This window comes from Mustela putorius, unplaced genomic scaffold (assembly GCF_011764305.1).
Source record: "Mustela putorius furo isolate JIRA1106 unplaced genomic scaffold, ASM1176430v1.1 tig00003903_pilon_pilon_pilon, whole genome shotgun sequence".
Taxonomy (NCBI): domain Eukaryota; kingdom Metazoa; phylum Chordata; class Mammalia; order Carnivora; family Mustelidae; genus Mustela; species Mustela putorius.
Genome location: NW_025422051.1, coordinates 3,385,030 through 3,400,593, shown reverse-complemented (window position 1 = coordinate 3,400,593; position 15,564 = coordinate 3,385,030). Strand labels below are relative to the sequence as shown.

At 53.9% G+C, this 15,564-nt stretch overlaps 1 protein-coding gene across 10 annotated transcripts; it reads left to right on the top strand.

Annotated features, from left to right (window-relative positions):
* The first annotated feature begins 3,100 nt into the window (after positions 1 to 3,100).
* Positions 3,101 to 14,925, top strand: CDK16 (cyclin dependent kinase 16). 10 transcript variants are annotated; one of them, XM_045068427.1, is made up of 17 exons: positions 3,101 to 3,517; positions 7,081 to 7,164; positions 8,366 to 8,573; positions 9,119 to 9,252; positions 9,348 to 9,473; positions 9,574 to 9,630; positions 9,728 to 9,842; positions 10,537 to 10,631; positions 10,721 to 10,783; positions 11,036 to 11,159; positions 11,358 to 11,478; positions 11,587 to 11,684; positions 11,765 to 11,870; positions 11,935 to 11,998; positions 12,167 to 12,257; positions 14,492 to 14,569; positions 14,630 to 14,925. In XM_045068427.1, the coding sequence occupies exons 2-17, from the start codon at positions 7,159 to 7,161 to the stop codon at positions 14,695 to 14,697; spliced, it is 1,554 nt and encodes a 517-aa protein (XP_044924362.1). In that variant the 5' UTR covers positions 3,101 to 3,517; positions 7,081 to 7,158; the 3' UTR covers positions 14,698 to 14,925. The 10 variants fall into 10 exon arrangements, with proteins under 10 accessions (XP_044924362.1, XP_044924361.1, XP_004755010.1 ...); XM_045068428.1 differs by lacking the exon at positions 3,101 to 3,517 and adding an exon at positions 3,840 to 3,959; XM_045068426.1 differs by lacking the exon at positions 7,081 to 7,164.
* The last annotated feature ends 639 nt before the right edge of the window (positions 14,926 to 15,564 follow it).

Genomic DNA, 15,564 nt, shown 5'->3' with positions numbered 1-15,564 from the left:
AGCTTCTAACTCCCTGCCATGTTGATTTTGAGAGGTAGTAGGAGTCGTGTTTGAGCAAACCCTGTAACTTCTCTAACCTTGTTCTTTCCGCGAAGAAGAAAGTCCCCTGTGACCCATCAGCCAGGGCTCGGTCAGCATGGCTTATGTCCCTGCAGAGACAGATCCCTTCCCATCTGGCTTAAACCCCTGAGCCCTTGGACAAGTCTTCACCATCCTGGTTCCCAGTACCAGGAATGCCTATGGAGCCCTTGTTCAGCTTCCCAGCTGCAGGGGGCCTGAACAACTCTGTTGGACTGAGGAATGTCCATGACTATGCAGACTTTGCAGTTTTTAATGAAAATATTTGGCTGAGAACATCTGTGGAGGAAAAGACCCTTTCCCACTCCACCCTTCTCCCTCCTCAGGTCTGGTCTGCTTGTCCCTAGGCCTCCTACCTTTGCGAAGAGAGCCAGCTGTGGGTTGTTGATTGGTTGGAGCAGGCTCACCACAGTGCTGCTCCCACCCCGCCCCTGCCCTCAGGACTGCAGAGCTGCCCATGCTAGTCCTTGGTCTTGACTGAGGGCTCCAGATAGTTGAAAGCACCAATCAGACTGGCCACCTGGTGCCTGGGGATGCCACTCATACCTCTCCCTCACCCAGCCAGAAGCCCAACTTATTTCTCCCACTTAAAAAACAGACCCCTCATTCCTTCATTCATACCTAGGGTACTGGGAATAGCACAACCTATCCCTGAACCTGGCCTGACACTCCTCACAGCTTGCCCCCACATCTGCCACCTCCCAGGCCAGCTCTAGACCCCAGGCACAGCCTATGCCCCTGTCTGCCTCCCTCATGATTATTTTTTCCCTGGCCTGCTCTGCTTAGGTTACCTCATCCTTCCATACTTCCTTTTTATTCCCCTCTAGGATGTTGGAGACTGAAGTGCTTTACCTCTAGCATCTATTAAGTGGTGATGCTGTTTAGGTCAAGTGGAGAGGTTTTCCTGCCAGAGGTACTTTCTCCATTGCCGTTTAAGAGTTCCCCAAACACTCCACACCTTGATCCACTGCTGCTACCATCTGACACTTGAACACAAACTTCTGCCCCCTTTCAATACTATCCCAGCTCCTCGCCCACTATCTCCCCCCCCATTATAACTCGTGATTCTCCAGACACTTCTGTGCCTTTGTTCACCGCCGAACTCCTGGATCACCTTCCTCTCTCATTCGTACCTGAAACGCTTCTTGATCAAGAAAAGCTTCAGCAGGAACCCCTGAATCCTGGTTATATCTCAGTACTCCCCCATGTGCCATTTTCTGTCCTGTTTGGCTACCATTGTAACACCAACAAGATAGAAGACCAGAGTTCAGTGGGCAGGGTTTGGGTCACTTCACTGGGCCCCCTGCACCAGGCAGGCACAAAGGGAAGGGTGTTACATGGTTGTCTCTTGACCTAGAGCTATTTGCCATCGAACATTTGCCCCAACATTTGTTGAGTGCTTACTATGGGACAGGCACTATTCTAGGCATTGGAGACAACAATGGATAAAAAATAAAAAAAAGGGGCGCCTGGGTGGCTCAGTGGGTGAAGCCGCTGCCTTCGGCTCAGGTCATGATCTCGGGGTCCTGGGATCGAGCCCCGCATAGGGCTCTCTGCTCAGCAGGGAGCCTGCTTCCCTCTCTCTCTCTCTGCCTGCCTGTCTGCCTACTTGTAATCTCTCTCTGTCAAATAAATAAATAAAATCTTAAAAGAAAAGAAAATGTTTAAAAAATAAATAAATAAATAAATAAATAAATAAATAAAAATCCCTGCCTTGAAGGGTGTGTGTAGGTGTGTGTGGGGGGCGGGGGTGCCTCATGTTCTGCTAGGGTGAGACCCAGAACAAACACAAGTAAATTGTAGTAAGTTGACAAGTCATTCAGAAGGTTTGTAGGGCTAGGTCTGGGGGTCTCGAATGGGATGCAGGTAGACATTTTTAAATAGGGTATTCAGGGAAGGCTTCATGAAGGTGACATTAAAGCAAGGACTTGGAAGAAGTGAAGGGATGAGGCATGTGAGTATCTAGAAGAATATTCCTGGCAAAGGGAACAGCAAGTGCAAAGTCCCTGAGGCTGGATTGTGCCTGCTTTATTCAAAAACAGCTTGAAGGGAACAAATGCGTCTGGAGCGGAGTGAGAAGAAGTGAGTGAAAGGAAGAAGAGTAGGAAATGAAAATGAGGTCAAAGAAGTAATGGACCTGATGGTCTAGCCCACGGTGGACTTCTGTCTTTGTCAAGTATTTCCACTCCCATCGTGCTCTGATAACCCTCGCTAGTATGAACCTTACTAGAATACTCTAACTGGTGTGATCAAGGCTGCCATAAAAAGAAGCCCAGAAGAGGCGGGGAAGCTGGCTTTGGACTGAGATGCAGTGTAAGGATGTCCCAGAAGGCCTGCCAAAAGCTGCCGCCATTTGAGCCAGGCTTATTGACAGTGTAGGAGTTTTCCAGGCATAGAGGAGTGAGGGCTTAAGGTGTGCTGGCAGTGCTTGACACACAACAGGCGCTCAATAAATAAAACAGAAAACCGCAGACCTGGGGAGAGCCACGGGCGGGGTTCTGGCAGACAAGAGGTAACAGAGCTGGCAGGCAAGAAACCCAATTCAGGGTGCATACGCAAATACTCGCGTGAGGCGGAAAAGAGGTCTCCTCCCGACCCAAAGCCCCAAGCATGCGCAGTAACGCACCTTCCTCTCTTAAGGTCCGCCTTCCCTCTTTTCTCAGCCTAGGCTCCACCCCGTGCGTCTTGCTGGGGTGGGGGGGAATGGGAGGGGTTTAGAGGAGGGGCGAAAGACGATTGAACGCTCTTTTGACCAATCATCTTGCAGAATATTCGGCCTGTGGCGAGAGAGGCGCTCCGAACAAAAAGAAGTGTCCGCCCCCAGCGCTGAAAGCCAATGAAAACCTGGCGGAGGCGTGGCACGGATCAGTGAAATCACGCCTCTTCAGCTCAGCCACGCCCTTCATTCTTGCTCTGCCTCACCCCAGGGGGCAAATCCGATTGGCTGGGCGACAACCTCAAAGGGCGGGGCCGCACACGTTCACAGTGGGAAAGAGCTGGAGGAGGTGGGGGGGGGTGCTGGGCGGGGTTAGACTCTGTCCTATCTAAGGTGGTAAAAGCCAATGATTCTCCAGGCCGCCTCTCCTAGAAAAGTCATCTTCTCGCGAACCTTTGAAATTCCTGCCTTCCAAGGCACCTCAAGGGACTCAGACTGACTGCCTCATCTGTCTTTTTCCTCCTTGCCAAAGTCCCGTTTGCCACCATGGGAATGTACCAAGTGAGACCAAGTAGGGGGACCGAGTGGTGACCGGCACGCTGGTTACCGGCTGCTGCCCACCTTGGCACTAGCAAACTTCTAGCAAGATCGGAACTGAGTACTAAGCAACCTCTACACTTCCCCCTGGCGCCGTTCCAGGGCTGGCGCCACATTCCCCGGTGGGCGCGCAATGGCCGGGCCCCCTCCCGCTGCGGACGGGTCTTTTGGTACATGCAGTCCGAGGTGAGTCCCCTCCTTCCCCACTTCAGCCTTTTCAGCGCGTGCGTGCGCATGCGTGGAGCGCGGCGCGCGCGGCGGTTGGGCCGTTGGGTGTTCGGCCCTGGGATCTGCCGCGTCTCCGCAAGCAGTCGGCACTGAGCCGCGAGCCGCCGTGAGCTCTCGGGTTCGAGCGGGCGCCAGCGAGCCCGGGGGCATCGCCCGCAGCGGCCAAGCTCATGGCCGGCTGAGCGGGACGCCGCCTCCGCCTCAACCGCCGCCGCCGCCGCCGCCTCCTCCTCCTCAGCCGGCGGCGGCCCGGGCCCAGCAGCCATGGCCGAAGACTACTGGGACGGGCGCCTGCGGCGAACAGGAGGAGAAGGAGGTCGCGCGGCCTCAGCCCGGGCCGCCGCCCCAGGCGCCGCCGCGCCGGCCCCGCGGCGCTGAGGTTGCTCGCGCGCCCCCGCCGGTGAGCGCGTCCCCGAGACGTGGGGTGGGGGCTGCCCATCTTCTTGCAGAACCAACCCAGACCCCGGGCGGTGCCCAGGGGTCTGGGCTGCACCCCTGGCAAGTGCCCCCTCCCCCAGCGAATTTCCCAGAGTGCACCGGGGCGGGGGGTCATTCGGGGCCTCCCTGACCTTGGCCCCGCCCTGGGCCCGGTCTGGGAACTGGGAACTGGGAACCCAGTCCTGTGGGTGCTAATGGGGAGCAGGGTGATCAAAGGACTAGAGGATGTGGAAGTGGGTGGTGAAAGACTCGAGCTTTGCTAATGGCCTGAGCTGTGGAGGGGTCGGAGCGTGTGATAAGTCTTAACCGCTGTGTAGGGCTTGAGGCCCAGCGTGTGCTAATGGAAGGGGGGCAGTGAAGGGCCCCGACGGTGTGTGTTGGGGGAGAGCATGTTAGGAATGCTGAGGTATGCAAACAGGGTTATAGGTGTGGAGAGACCCCCGTGTGTGTTAATGGGGGTTAAGGTGGTAGAGATAGCAGAAGGGATGCTAATAGGATCAGGGCTCTGAAGTCCTGTGTGTGTTACTGAGCATCAGGATGGTGTCAATACTGTGTATTCGTCCGTGAGGGACTGCAGCGTGCTGGGGTCCAGAGAGTGCTCATGGAGGTCAGGGTAGTCGAAGAACTCCGGTGTTGAGTGTTGCTAATGGGGGTCATAGCTGTAAAGGGTACATGTGTGTGTTAATAAAGGCTGGGTAGTATGAGGCCCAGGATATGCTAACGGGGACAGAGTGGTGGAAGACCCGAGCCTGTGCTACTGAGTACCAGAAGTTATGGATATATGTGAGGTGGGAGGGCACAGTGGTGAGGAAAATGTCTTAGCACTGTAAGAGGTCCAATATATTAAGGATCAAGATGGGGTGTGTGTCCCCGTGTCCATTCGTCCCCAATCATCCATGAGGACGGGATGTGAGACTCCAGGATGCGATAAGGGACAGTTACATATGAAAACCTAGTGACCAGCCTTGGAGGTGCTTAAATGTGTGCCATGGGGAAGAGTCAGAGCCGTATCAGGTCTGGAAAATGCTAGTGATCGTCAGAACGTTGTGAAGACAGTGTGCTTTTGTCCATGGGGGGCTGGGGTGTGTTGAGGTTCCAGGGGGTGCAGTAAGGAGAATCGGGATTGTGAAGGGGTTCAGGTGTGAACCAACAGGCATTATAGGTGTGAAAGATTTGAAGCAAAGAGAAATAAAGGACAGGAATATGTGAAGGTCTAGGTGTGATAAAGTGGATTCAGAACCATGGAGGGCTGAAGTGTGTGCTAATGGTGCTCCAGGCAGAGTGAAGACCTGGGTGCGCTAATGAGGGCCAGGCCATTATAGAACACTGTGTTGGTATGTCCCTGGGGAATGGGGCTGAGTGAAGGGTTCAGGGTGTGCTAATGGGGAGGCACTGTGTGAGGCCCAGTGTGTGCTAATAGAGGTCAGGGTGAAGTGAAGGTCCAGCTTGTGCTGATGGGGGGTGGTGGGGACAGGGTAGTGAGAGGACCAGAACATGGGTTTACTGATAGTTTTGCCTGAGTGGGCAAAACAGGTCAGGGACTGGCAAGTTTCACCTCATGTTAATGAGATTCAGGGCAGTGTGAAGGTCCAGTGAGTGCTAATTTGGGTCAGCTGTAGAGGGTCCCAAGTGCATGTTAATAGGGGTCAGAATCATGCACAGGGAACAGCGTGTTAATGGGGGTAAGTGCTTTAGAGAAGCTAACGGGCAACTTGGCCTAGGAGGCACCCAAGAATGTGGCAGTGAGAGTTAACTTTGAGGGGCCCGAGCCTATGCAAACAGTGCTCTGCTCTGTTGGGGCTTCCTGTGCTGATGGGGGTTAGAAATAAATGGGGAAATTGCAGGTGCTGTTAAAATGCAGGGAGGCCTTTTTGAGGGGCCAGTTTATGCTTATAGGTTTCTGGACAGGATGAGGATGTTGTGTTTTCGGTGCGAGTTGTGTGGTGACCGTGATGACTAGAGTATGATGACTATGTCTTCAGTGGACAGTGTGGTGTGAGGTGATGAGTGCCTTTGAGGGTGAGAGTATTCTGAGGATGGGTGTATGTCCTCGGAGGGTCAGGAAGGACATATGCCCTTTTTTTGAGTGGAGTTGTGTATCCAGTTTCTTGTTCCTTCCTTTACTATTCTGAACCCTTAAAAAGCTCAGAAAATGGAAATAATAATATTTAAAAGTTTTGTTGTATATTAATGTTCAAGTGTCTCTGTTCACAAAGGTCTGCCCAGGGCACCCCTGCTGGGAATGTTACGTGATACACAGATTTTGTATCCTGTCTTCCTAAAATCCCCCCAAAACTGAATTCTGGAACATGTTCAGCTCTTGGAGTTTCCAGTTAAAGGTTATGGACCCTGGCTCCTTCTGGCTCCCTCCTCATCTTCCATCCAGCCCTACTTAACGTCCCCACAGATGCCCCATTCCCTGCCACTACAGGCAAAGCCGACTGAGTATTTGTACCATGGATGCAAGACTGCCTTTGGGGCTGGCCATGCTTCTCCTTCTTCAGCTTCAGGTCCAGTGTTCGGCCTGCTGGATCAGGATTTTTGTGGTTCTCCTGGGTTCTCTGAATGGACCTCATCCTCTTTGCTGGGGTCTCTCTGCTAGGCTGGCACCTCTGCTCCTCCTGGGGGTGGTGAGGCCAGGCAGGCAGAAGCAGGGTATAGGGACCAGTGGGGTAAGCGTCTGATTTCAAGGTAACAGATGACCCACTTCTCTCCTCGAATCCAGCCCCACCTCATCCTCCCACCTCCTCTCTAGCTCTATTTCCCTTGGGCCCAGGGCCATCTTAGGCCCGCTGTGAGTCCAGATGGTTCCTAGGCCAGGTCTTTCCCCCACCTTGCTGGCCTGGAGCCCAGGAGGAAGCAGAAGAAGGCCAGCCTAAGCCTTTTGGTGGCCCTGTTCCCTCCAGCGGCCCCATCTAGGTCATCTTCCTGCGATGCCAATGTCCCTGGGCCACATTTTCTGGAGTTGTTCACAAGTAGCAGACCTACCCTGCCCATCCGGGTGGGGATTGGTCTTAGGCCCTCAGCCTTCTGATTCATTAATTTCTGCCATAAGCACTTTTTGAGCGTCTACTCTGTGTCAGTCACTGTTCCAGGTCCTCAGGATATAGCCGTGACCTAAACAGACAGAAATCTACCCTGGCGGAGCTGATCTTCTAGTTATGGCGGTGAGGAGACAGACAGTTAAGAATATAGAAACCAATAAGTAGGTGGTATCATTTCTGAGGAGGTGATAAGTGCTGGGGGGATAATTTGGCAAAGTAAGGGGGAGCTCAGTATGGTTGAGATTTTAAGTAGGGTTATTTGTGGAGGATTATCCATGGAAAAGGTGGTATTTGAGCAAGGGGTCTGAAGAGGGTGAGGGAGTGAGCTATTTTGAAATCTGGGGGAAGGGTATTCCATGCACCAGGAGCAGCCAGTGCAAAGGGCCTGAGGTGGGACAGCTGGTTGTGGTTGCAGAACAGCAACTGGCAGTAGTTGTGGGGGGAGGTGAGGCCAGGAAGCTAATGGGGTGAATAGGATAAGACCTTGTGGGCCACCCTTGAGGACTGGGACATTTATTTGGGGTGATAAGGGAGATGTGCACTCTCAAGTAGAAAAAATTTTAATAAGGCCTGGCTTATAAAAATCTTGAGTGGGACCCATAGGGTCCCAACCTGGTTGAAACTTTCCATGAGCCCTCAGGACAGCTGGTGTCCATTGAGATTCAGCACTCCCCACAACCTACCCAGTGGTTGGGTCTGGGCAGGACTCCCCTCTCCGTACACCCCTCACTTGAGTAGACCAGTGGGGTAGTCCACTTAGTCACCTTGACAATGGTTGCTGGGGAAGGCGGGCGGGTCCTTATGGTTGTGGGGAACATTCTGCCTTGGCAGTTGGGGGGTGATGTGGGGCTGGTGCCGGCGGAACATGCCATTCTATGGGCGAGTCCAGGGCCGTATTGGTGGCCCCTCAGTCCTGGGAGAGCGCCTCGCCCCACCCACAGCTGGGCCCATTACCGCCACTGCACCTGAGAATGCCTGCTGTGGGGGCCTTTGTTCCCACACTGAGGCTGCCCCCATAGAGGCCAACAGTCCACCAGTTGGGCCCTTGCCCTCAGCCAGCCACCCAGGCCTCAACACCCAGGTGTGCTACTCAGGAGTGCGGTCCCCAGGGGCTGGCTGTAGGTGGGTGGGCACTGACAAGGGTCCCCATCTGTGCCAGGTTTCTGGGAATCCCAAGTGTTTCAAGGCCTCCACAGTGGTTGGGTGGGCACTGACACAGGTTTGTGTCCGTGTACCTCACTAAGTTGTCTTGGGCTTTAGAGGGCCCGTGATGGTCAGGCAAGTGCTAACGTGGGACCCATTCCCATCTATCCCTCCTGCTCAGGTCGCCATGGATCGGATGAAGAAGATCAAGCGGCAGCTGTCGATGACACTCCGAGGGGGCCGAGGTGTGGACAAGACCAATGGTGCCCCTGAACAGATAGGCCTGGATGAGAGTGGGGGTGGCGGTGGCAGTGACCTTGGAGAGGTACCCACTCGTGCCGCTCCTGGGGAACCTCGCTCCGGACGGGGCCCACTCAGCTCTGCACCAGGTAGGTCCACTGATCACTCCTGCCCCCAGCACTGGTCCCCAGGAGCTGCCTCCCAGCCTAGTTCCCCTTAGACTTGTATTATTTCCGTTTTCCTTTCTCTATTCTCTTTCCCTCCCTGCCATCCTCTCAGCACCCTCTATCTGTCCATCTGTGTCCCTCTCCTTGGCTTTGTGCCCAGGCCTCAGGGGGAGGAAGCGTGCCCTGCCTGCTGCAGCTGCCCCAACCTTCCCTTTGCCCTTCCCCTGCACTCCGCTATGGCCCCCTCAGGCCTACGGGTGCCTGCCTGCCCTGGGCCAGCACCAGTCTCAGCTCACCCCTGGAATGGGGGTGCTCCACTAGGTGACTATTGCCCCTCTACCCCTACTCAGCCCACCGCGACCTGTCTGAACCTTCCTGGGCCTTGCCACCCTCGCCTGAGGGACTCCAGGCGGCGTGGGGGGTTTGTGTGTATTTGTGTGATGAAGCAGTGTGTTCCGCAGGGGGGGGGGTTCCTGGGGCTCTGGACCTCAACTGGTCTGCCCTCCTCCCCCTGTCCTCACTACCAGAGATTGTACATGAGGACTTGAAGATGGGGTCTGATGGGGAGAGTGACCAGGCTTCAGCCACGTCCTCGGATGAGGTGCAGTCGCCAGTGAGGGTGCGCATGCGCAACCATCCCCCACGCAAGATCTCCACCGAGGTGCTTAACCCTGTCTGGCTGGTGGTGGGACGAGAGAAGAGGGTGGAACCCGGGAAGGTGGCACTCATGGTCTTCCCACCTGTCTTGCCTTCTAGGACATCAACAAGCGCCTGTCACTCCCAGCCGACATCCGGCTGCCTGAGGGCTACCTTGAGAAGTTGACCCTCAACAGCCCCATCTTCGACAAGCCCCTCAGCCGCCGCCTCCGCCGCGTCAGCCTGGTGAGCGTCTCCTGCTTCTGGCCTCGCCTCACCTCTGCCCACTTCTCTCTTCCCCGGCCCCTCCCGTGTGCCTGCTTCAATCTGCCCTTTTACCCCACAGTCTGAGATTGGCTTTGGGAAACTGGAGACGTACATCAAGCTGGACAAGCTGGGTGAGGTGAGAGACAATCGGGAGGCCTGTGGTGGGGATAGGGGGCCGCGAGAGCTTCCTGTAGCCTCCAGCTCCTTTCCTGTCACTCTTCCTCACACTCCAGGGTACCTATGCCACCGTCTACAAAGGCAAAAGCAAGCTCACAGACAACCTTGTGGCACTCAAGGAGATCAGACTGGAACACGAAGAAGGGGCTCCCTGCACCGCCATCCGGGAAGGTACAGACACCCAGGAAGGCTGTCCCAGGCTTCCCGGGCTCTCCCCATGTCTCATCTGTACACACCCCATGGTGAGCACAGAGACTGGGGGTTTTGGGACTTCGCTTCTGACGCTGGCTTTCAGTAGAAAGTGCCCATCGTGCAGATATCTAGGTCATAATCGAGGTAACTGTAGATATGTTCCTGTTCGGAGAAGAGACCAAGGAATTAGAAAGCCAGGTGCTTGCTTTGTCCGCTTCTGAGAGCACCCATGGAAGTGCTAACGTTTCCTTGACATGACAGTTTCTAGTCTGACTGTCCCACGGAATGAGCTTGAATTGCGTAGAGGTTACATGTGCAAACTCAATTTCATAGAAGCTGAGAGCCTTTGTACTGAGGGTTGAAGCAAAACCCCTTTGCAGAAAGCAAAGACAGGTTGTGAATATCTAATGTCACATAAGCCTGGGGCTGTAAGCCCAGGTTCTTGCTTCTTGCTGCAAACTTCTTCTCTGAGCCTTAGTTTCCACATCTGGAACATAGGAACACCCCTCTCTAGCACCGGGTGGGATAGAGCCAGTGGCTATGAGCCACTACCCCAGAGTGCACGGGGAAAGAAAGGAACCTTGGGCTCATCCCTGTCTGGTCCTCATCCTCGCCTCTATCCTGAGGGTGGGGTCCTAACTCTTCCCCCATCTCATTCCCATGCTTCCTGCAGTGTCCCTGCTCAAGGACCTCAAACATGCCAATATTGTCACGTTACATGACATTATCCACACGGAGAAGTCCCTCACCCTTGTCTTTGAGTACCTGGTAAGGTTGAGTGGTGGTTGGTCCTGGAGGGAGGTGGGGAGATGGCCACTGTCCCCTCTTTTCTCCTGTATCTCCTCTCCTCTCCTCAGGACAAGGACCTGAAGCAGTACCTGGATGACTGTGGGAACGTCATCAACATGCACAATGTGAAAGTGGGTGTGGGGCAGGAAGCGGGGGCACACGGGGGCCCCCACTCACCCACTCCACCCCACAAATCTCCCAGAAACAGACTTTTCCCGATTGGCTTTTTTGCTGGGAGCCCTTGGAGGGCATTGGGACCCTGTCCTCTTCCGTGAGATAAGGCTCTGGGCTCAGTGTCTGTGTTTGGGAGGGGGAGCAGTGTCTGCTGGGGGTCGGGCTGCTGGATATACTTTGACCTCCACCTGCCTTTCCTGGGTCCCTAGCTGTTCCTGTTCCAGCTGCTTCGTGGCCTGGCCTACTGCCACCGGCAGAAGGTGCTACACCGAGACCTCAAGCCCCAAAACCTGCTCATCAACGAGAGAGGAGAACTGAAGCTGGCAGATTTTGGTACCCTGCCCCCACCCCCCGCTTCCCCGTGACGCCCCAGCCTTATCCTCTCAGACCCTCCTTCTTCATGACTACCTAATCTCAGTCCACTTCAGCTTCTCCAGGCTTTGCTTAAGATGCTCTCCATCCCAGCTGTCCTCTCCCCCAGACTGCCCGGGACCTCCTCAATTCCAGCTGCCCCTTCTCTCAACCTCCCAGGCCTGGCCCGAGCTAAGTCGATTCCAACGAAGACCTACTCCAATGAGGTGGTGACACTGTGGTACCGACCCCCTGACATTCTGCTTGGGTCCACGGACTACTCTACCCAGATTGACATGTGGTGAGGACAGGTGGAAGTGTGGCAGGAGCTGTGTAGTGAAGGCGGTGGCTTGGTCACAATGGCCAGTCAGCCGACTGCCTCCCTTTTCACTGTGCCCTCCCTGCCTAGGGGTGTGGGCTGCATCTTCTATGAGATGGCCACAGGCCGGCCCCTCTTCCCAGGCTCCACCGTGGAGGAACAGCTGCACTTCATCTTCCGCATCTTGGGTGAGGAGCAATGGGCCCTAGGAGCTGTGGGGACATTTAGTGATGCCCTGTGGATGCTTAGGGTAATTCTTCCCCACCAGGAACCCCAACTGAGGAGACGTGGCCAGGCATTCTATCCAACGAAGAGTTCAAGACATACAACTACCCCAAGTATCGAGCCGAGGCCCTTTTGAGCCATGCACCCCGGTGAGACTGGTGGGTGGGTGGGCAAGTGTTAGGGGCCAGAGTGCCCAAACTCAATTTAAAGCAGGTCCCCTTGTCCTTGCTGTAGACTTGACAGCGATGGGGCTGACCTCCTCAACAAGCTGCTGCAGGTGAGTCCACCTTCCTGGGCCAGCCTTGGGGGTTAGGGGATTCTAGGGGTGGGGAAACGGGGGAGCTCCAGGGGTGGGGAGGAAGAGAGTCCTGCTTGTTGAAGGTGTTCAGTACACTGCCGCCGCCCTCACTGCCCCTTGCTCTCCCCACGCCTGTCCCCCACTCAGTTTGAAGGTCGCAATCGGATCTCCGCAGAGGACGCCATGAAACATCCATTCTTCCTCAGTCTGGGGGAGCGGATCCACAAACTTCCTGACAGTGAGTGAAGCTGGTGGGGGGCTGGGGGGGACAAGAGGCTGGGCAGGTTGTGCAGGGCTCGGGTTGTGTCACCTCTGGGGTAGCACATCCTTGTTCAGACACGTGATGCATTTATTACAAAAATTAACTTGGTTTTCGGTTCCTTTTTACCTTTCCTGGGAATTTTCAAACATACATAAAGATAGATGCAACATCACTTTCCCTTATTCTAGTAAACATTTTCTTATAAAATATATATGAAATGCACAGATCATAAGTATACATCACAATGAATTTTCACAAACTAACACACCTGTGTAACTGGCATATGGGCCAAAAAATAGGATATGAGGGACGCCTGGATGGCTTAGTTTGTTAGGCGTCTGCCTTTGTCTCAGGTCATGATCCCAGGGTCCTGGGATCAAGTCCTGCATCAGGCTCCCTGCTCAGCAGGGAGTCTACTTCTCCTACTCCCTCTGCCTGCCGCTCCCCCTGCTTGTGCTTGTGTGCGCTCTCTCTCTCTCTCTCTCTTTCTAACCTTAAAAAAAAGAAAGAAGAAATAAGATATGAGGAGCTTCCCTGAAGGTGCCCTCTTATTTCGTTTAGTTATCCCTAACCCCTTCCCAAGGATTACCACTAGTTGGACTTCTAACATTGGTTTTCCCCATTCTTGGAACTATGCAGAAATGTAATCACACAGGGTGTTCTCTTTTTTATTTTTAAGATTGATTTATTTCCAATAGAAAGTGTGAGTGAGGGGCTCAGAGGGGTAGGAAGAGAAGTCCTCAAGCAGATTCCCAGCAGAGCATGGATCCCGACACGGGTTTCAATCCCAGGACCCTGAGATCATGACCTGAGCCAAAACCAAGAGTTGGACACTTAACTGACTGAGCCGTCCAGGCACCCCAAAGATTTATTTGTTTTGGAGGGAGTGTGTGGTGGGGAGGGGTTGAAGGAAAGGGAGAGAGAGTAGAGTTAAAGCAGCAGAGCCCGACATGGGACTCAGTTTCAGGACCCTGAGATGATCTGAGCCAAAACCAGGAGTCCCGACGCTCAACTGACTGCACCACTCAGGCTCCCCTTTATATATTTGGGGGCACCAGCCTAGTTCAGTTAGTGGAGATATAACTCTTGATCTTAGGGTTGTGAGTTTGAGTCCAACATTAGGTATAGAGGTTACTTTAAAAAAAATAAATAGGGGGCGCCTGGGTGGCTCAGTGGGTTAAGCCGCTGCCTTCGGCTCAGGTCATGATCTCAGGGTCCTGGGATCGAGTCCCGCATCGGGCTCTCTGCTCAGCAAGGAGCCTGCTTCCTCCTCTCTCTCTCTCTGCCTGTCTCTCTGCCTACTTGTGATCTCTCTCTGTCAAATAAATAAATAAAATCTTTAAATAAATAAATACATAGGGGCACCTAGGTGGCTCTGTTGGTTAAGCATTTGACTCTTGCTTTTGGCTCAGGTCATGATCTCAGGGTAGTAAGTTCAAGCCCCACATTGGGCTCTGTGGAGTCTGCTTGTCCCTCTCCCTCCCCTCTGTCCCTCCCCATACTCCTCTTTCTATCTCCCTCTCTTTTTCAAATAAGATTTTTAAAGATTTTATTTGACACAGAAAGCGACCACAAGCAGGGGGAGCGGCAGGCAGAAGGAGAGAGGGAGAAGCAGGCTCCCAGCTGAGCAGAGAGCCCGACATGAGGCTCAATCCCAGGAGCCTGCCCCAATAAGATCTTTTTAAGAAAAAAAAAATAAGTAGAATTATATATATTTATCTATTAGACCAAATAATATGAGTCCCCAAGTATTCCCAACAGGTCATCAACTTGTGGCCAATACGGTTTTATCTGTATTCCCTCTGATTATTTTGAATCAGATCCCAGATATGTCATTCATCTATAAATTTCAGCATGTGTCTCTAAAATATTTTTCATAACAATATTATATACCTTAAAAATTGGCCCACTTCCTGCATCTCCCCACTAGATTAAACTAAAATCCCAAGCACCATCATCTAGACTCAGCAGGTGGTAATTGCAGTACTATTATCACACTTGACAGAATTACTGATTTTCTGGCATTATGTAATAGTCCATATTCCATATTCCCTAGCTATAGCTGGTTTGTGTGTAAGGATTGTTTGATAGGCGAAAGTCAAGCCTCTCAAAGAAAAGGCAGCTTTTTCTAATTCCGCCAAGGGGGCCATGTGGGAGGTGATCCTGGATGGCCCTGTGGGTCATTTCCCAGTGTCTCTCTTCATCCACAGCTACTTCCATATTTGCACTAAAGGAGATCCAGCTACAAAAGGAGGCCAGCCTTCGGTCTTCATCAATGCCTGACTCCGGTAGGTGTGGCCCTCGCCCTCTTCCCTGCCCCAGCCACCATCCTGCTTACCCACCAACAGCCATCCGCTCTGCTTCCCCCTCCAGGCAGGCCAGCTTTCCGCGTGGTGGACACCGAGTTCTGAGCTGAGTTCTAAGCCACAGACCGAGGCCCCAGCAGGCAGCAGCTGGAGGGATGCCACTCCCCTCACAGGGCAGCCCCCAGCCGCATCCTCCTCGCTTGCTGCCTGCCTACCTGCCTGACTCATGCTCGCCTGCCCACATGTTCCCGCTGCCTGTCCGAACACCCGACCATTGGCCTGTCAGCCCACCCATTGGCCTGTCTGCTGGGTGCTAACAAAGCTCTCATCGCTCCTTCGCCTGGTTTGTCTGTCTTGTCTGTCTGTCTGTCTCTCTCTGTCTCGGTAGTTGCCGGCGGACAGCATGGCCCTGCCAGCCTCCCACGCTGAGGCCAGGCCTTTCCCCCCCTCCCCATCATACCTTCCCCCAGGACCACTACCCCATGGCCAGCCAGGGGTCCGGAGCTAGCCTGGGCTGGGGGATCTCGACTCAGGATGTGGCAATGCCTTGGGTCTGAGGCTTCCCCTGCCTGCTTTCTTGCCTGCCCCACCTGCCTCATGTTGTGTGGGCCTTTTTTTATTTGTTTCATTCATTGTTGTTTTTAATTATTTTAAATGAGGTTTTCATTTTTTAAATGCAATATCTCTGTATACAGACTGGCTGGGCCCCACCCCCTGCGTGTGGCCCTCCCACAGTATTTTGTGCAATGAAGCCCCGCTCCCAGCCTTTCCAAGGCGGGGACACAGCCCCTATTTGGAGCCCTGACCATCACCAGACCCTGGGGTCGGCTAAGGGAAAGCATGCCTTGACCATTCGCCTTCCTACCCCCCTGGCCCGCCATCCTCGGCCACAGGGGGACCTGTGGACTACCGGAGACTCTCTGGGAGGTGGACGAGGTGGGGGGCCCCCCACTCTTTCCCTCCTGCTGTCCCATAGC

Excerpts from the sequence above, each read along its gene's own strand:
- CDK16 (XM_045068423.1), top strand. The coding sequence starts at position 7,883 with ATGTGGGGCTGGTGCCGGCGGAACATGCCATTCTATGGGCGAGTCCAG. Across the intron at positions 9,843-10,536 it reads CTGCACCGCCATCCGGGAAG|TGTCCCTGCTCAAGGACCTC; the intron begins GTACAGACACCC and ends TGCTTCCTGCAG. Across the intron at positions 11,160-11,357 it reads ACTGAAGCTGGCAGATTTTG|GCCTGGCCCGAGCTAAGTCG; the intron begins GTACCCTGCCCC and ends TCAACCTCCCAG.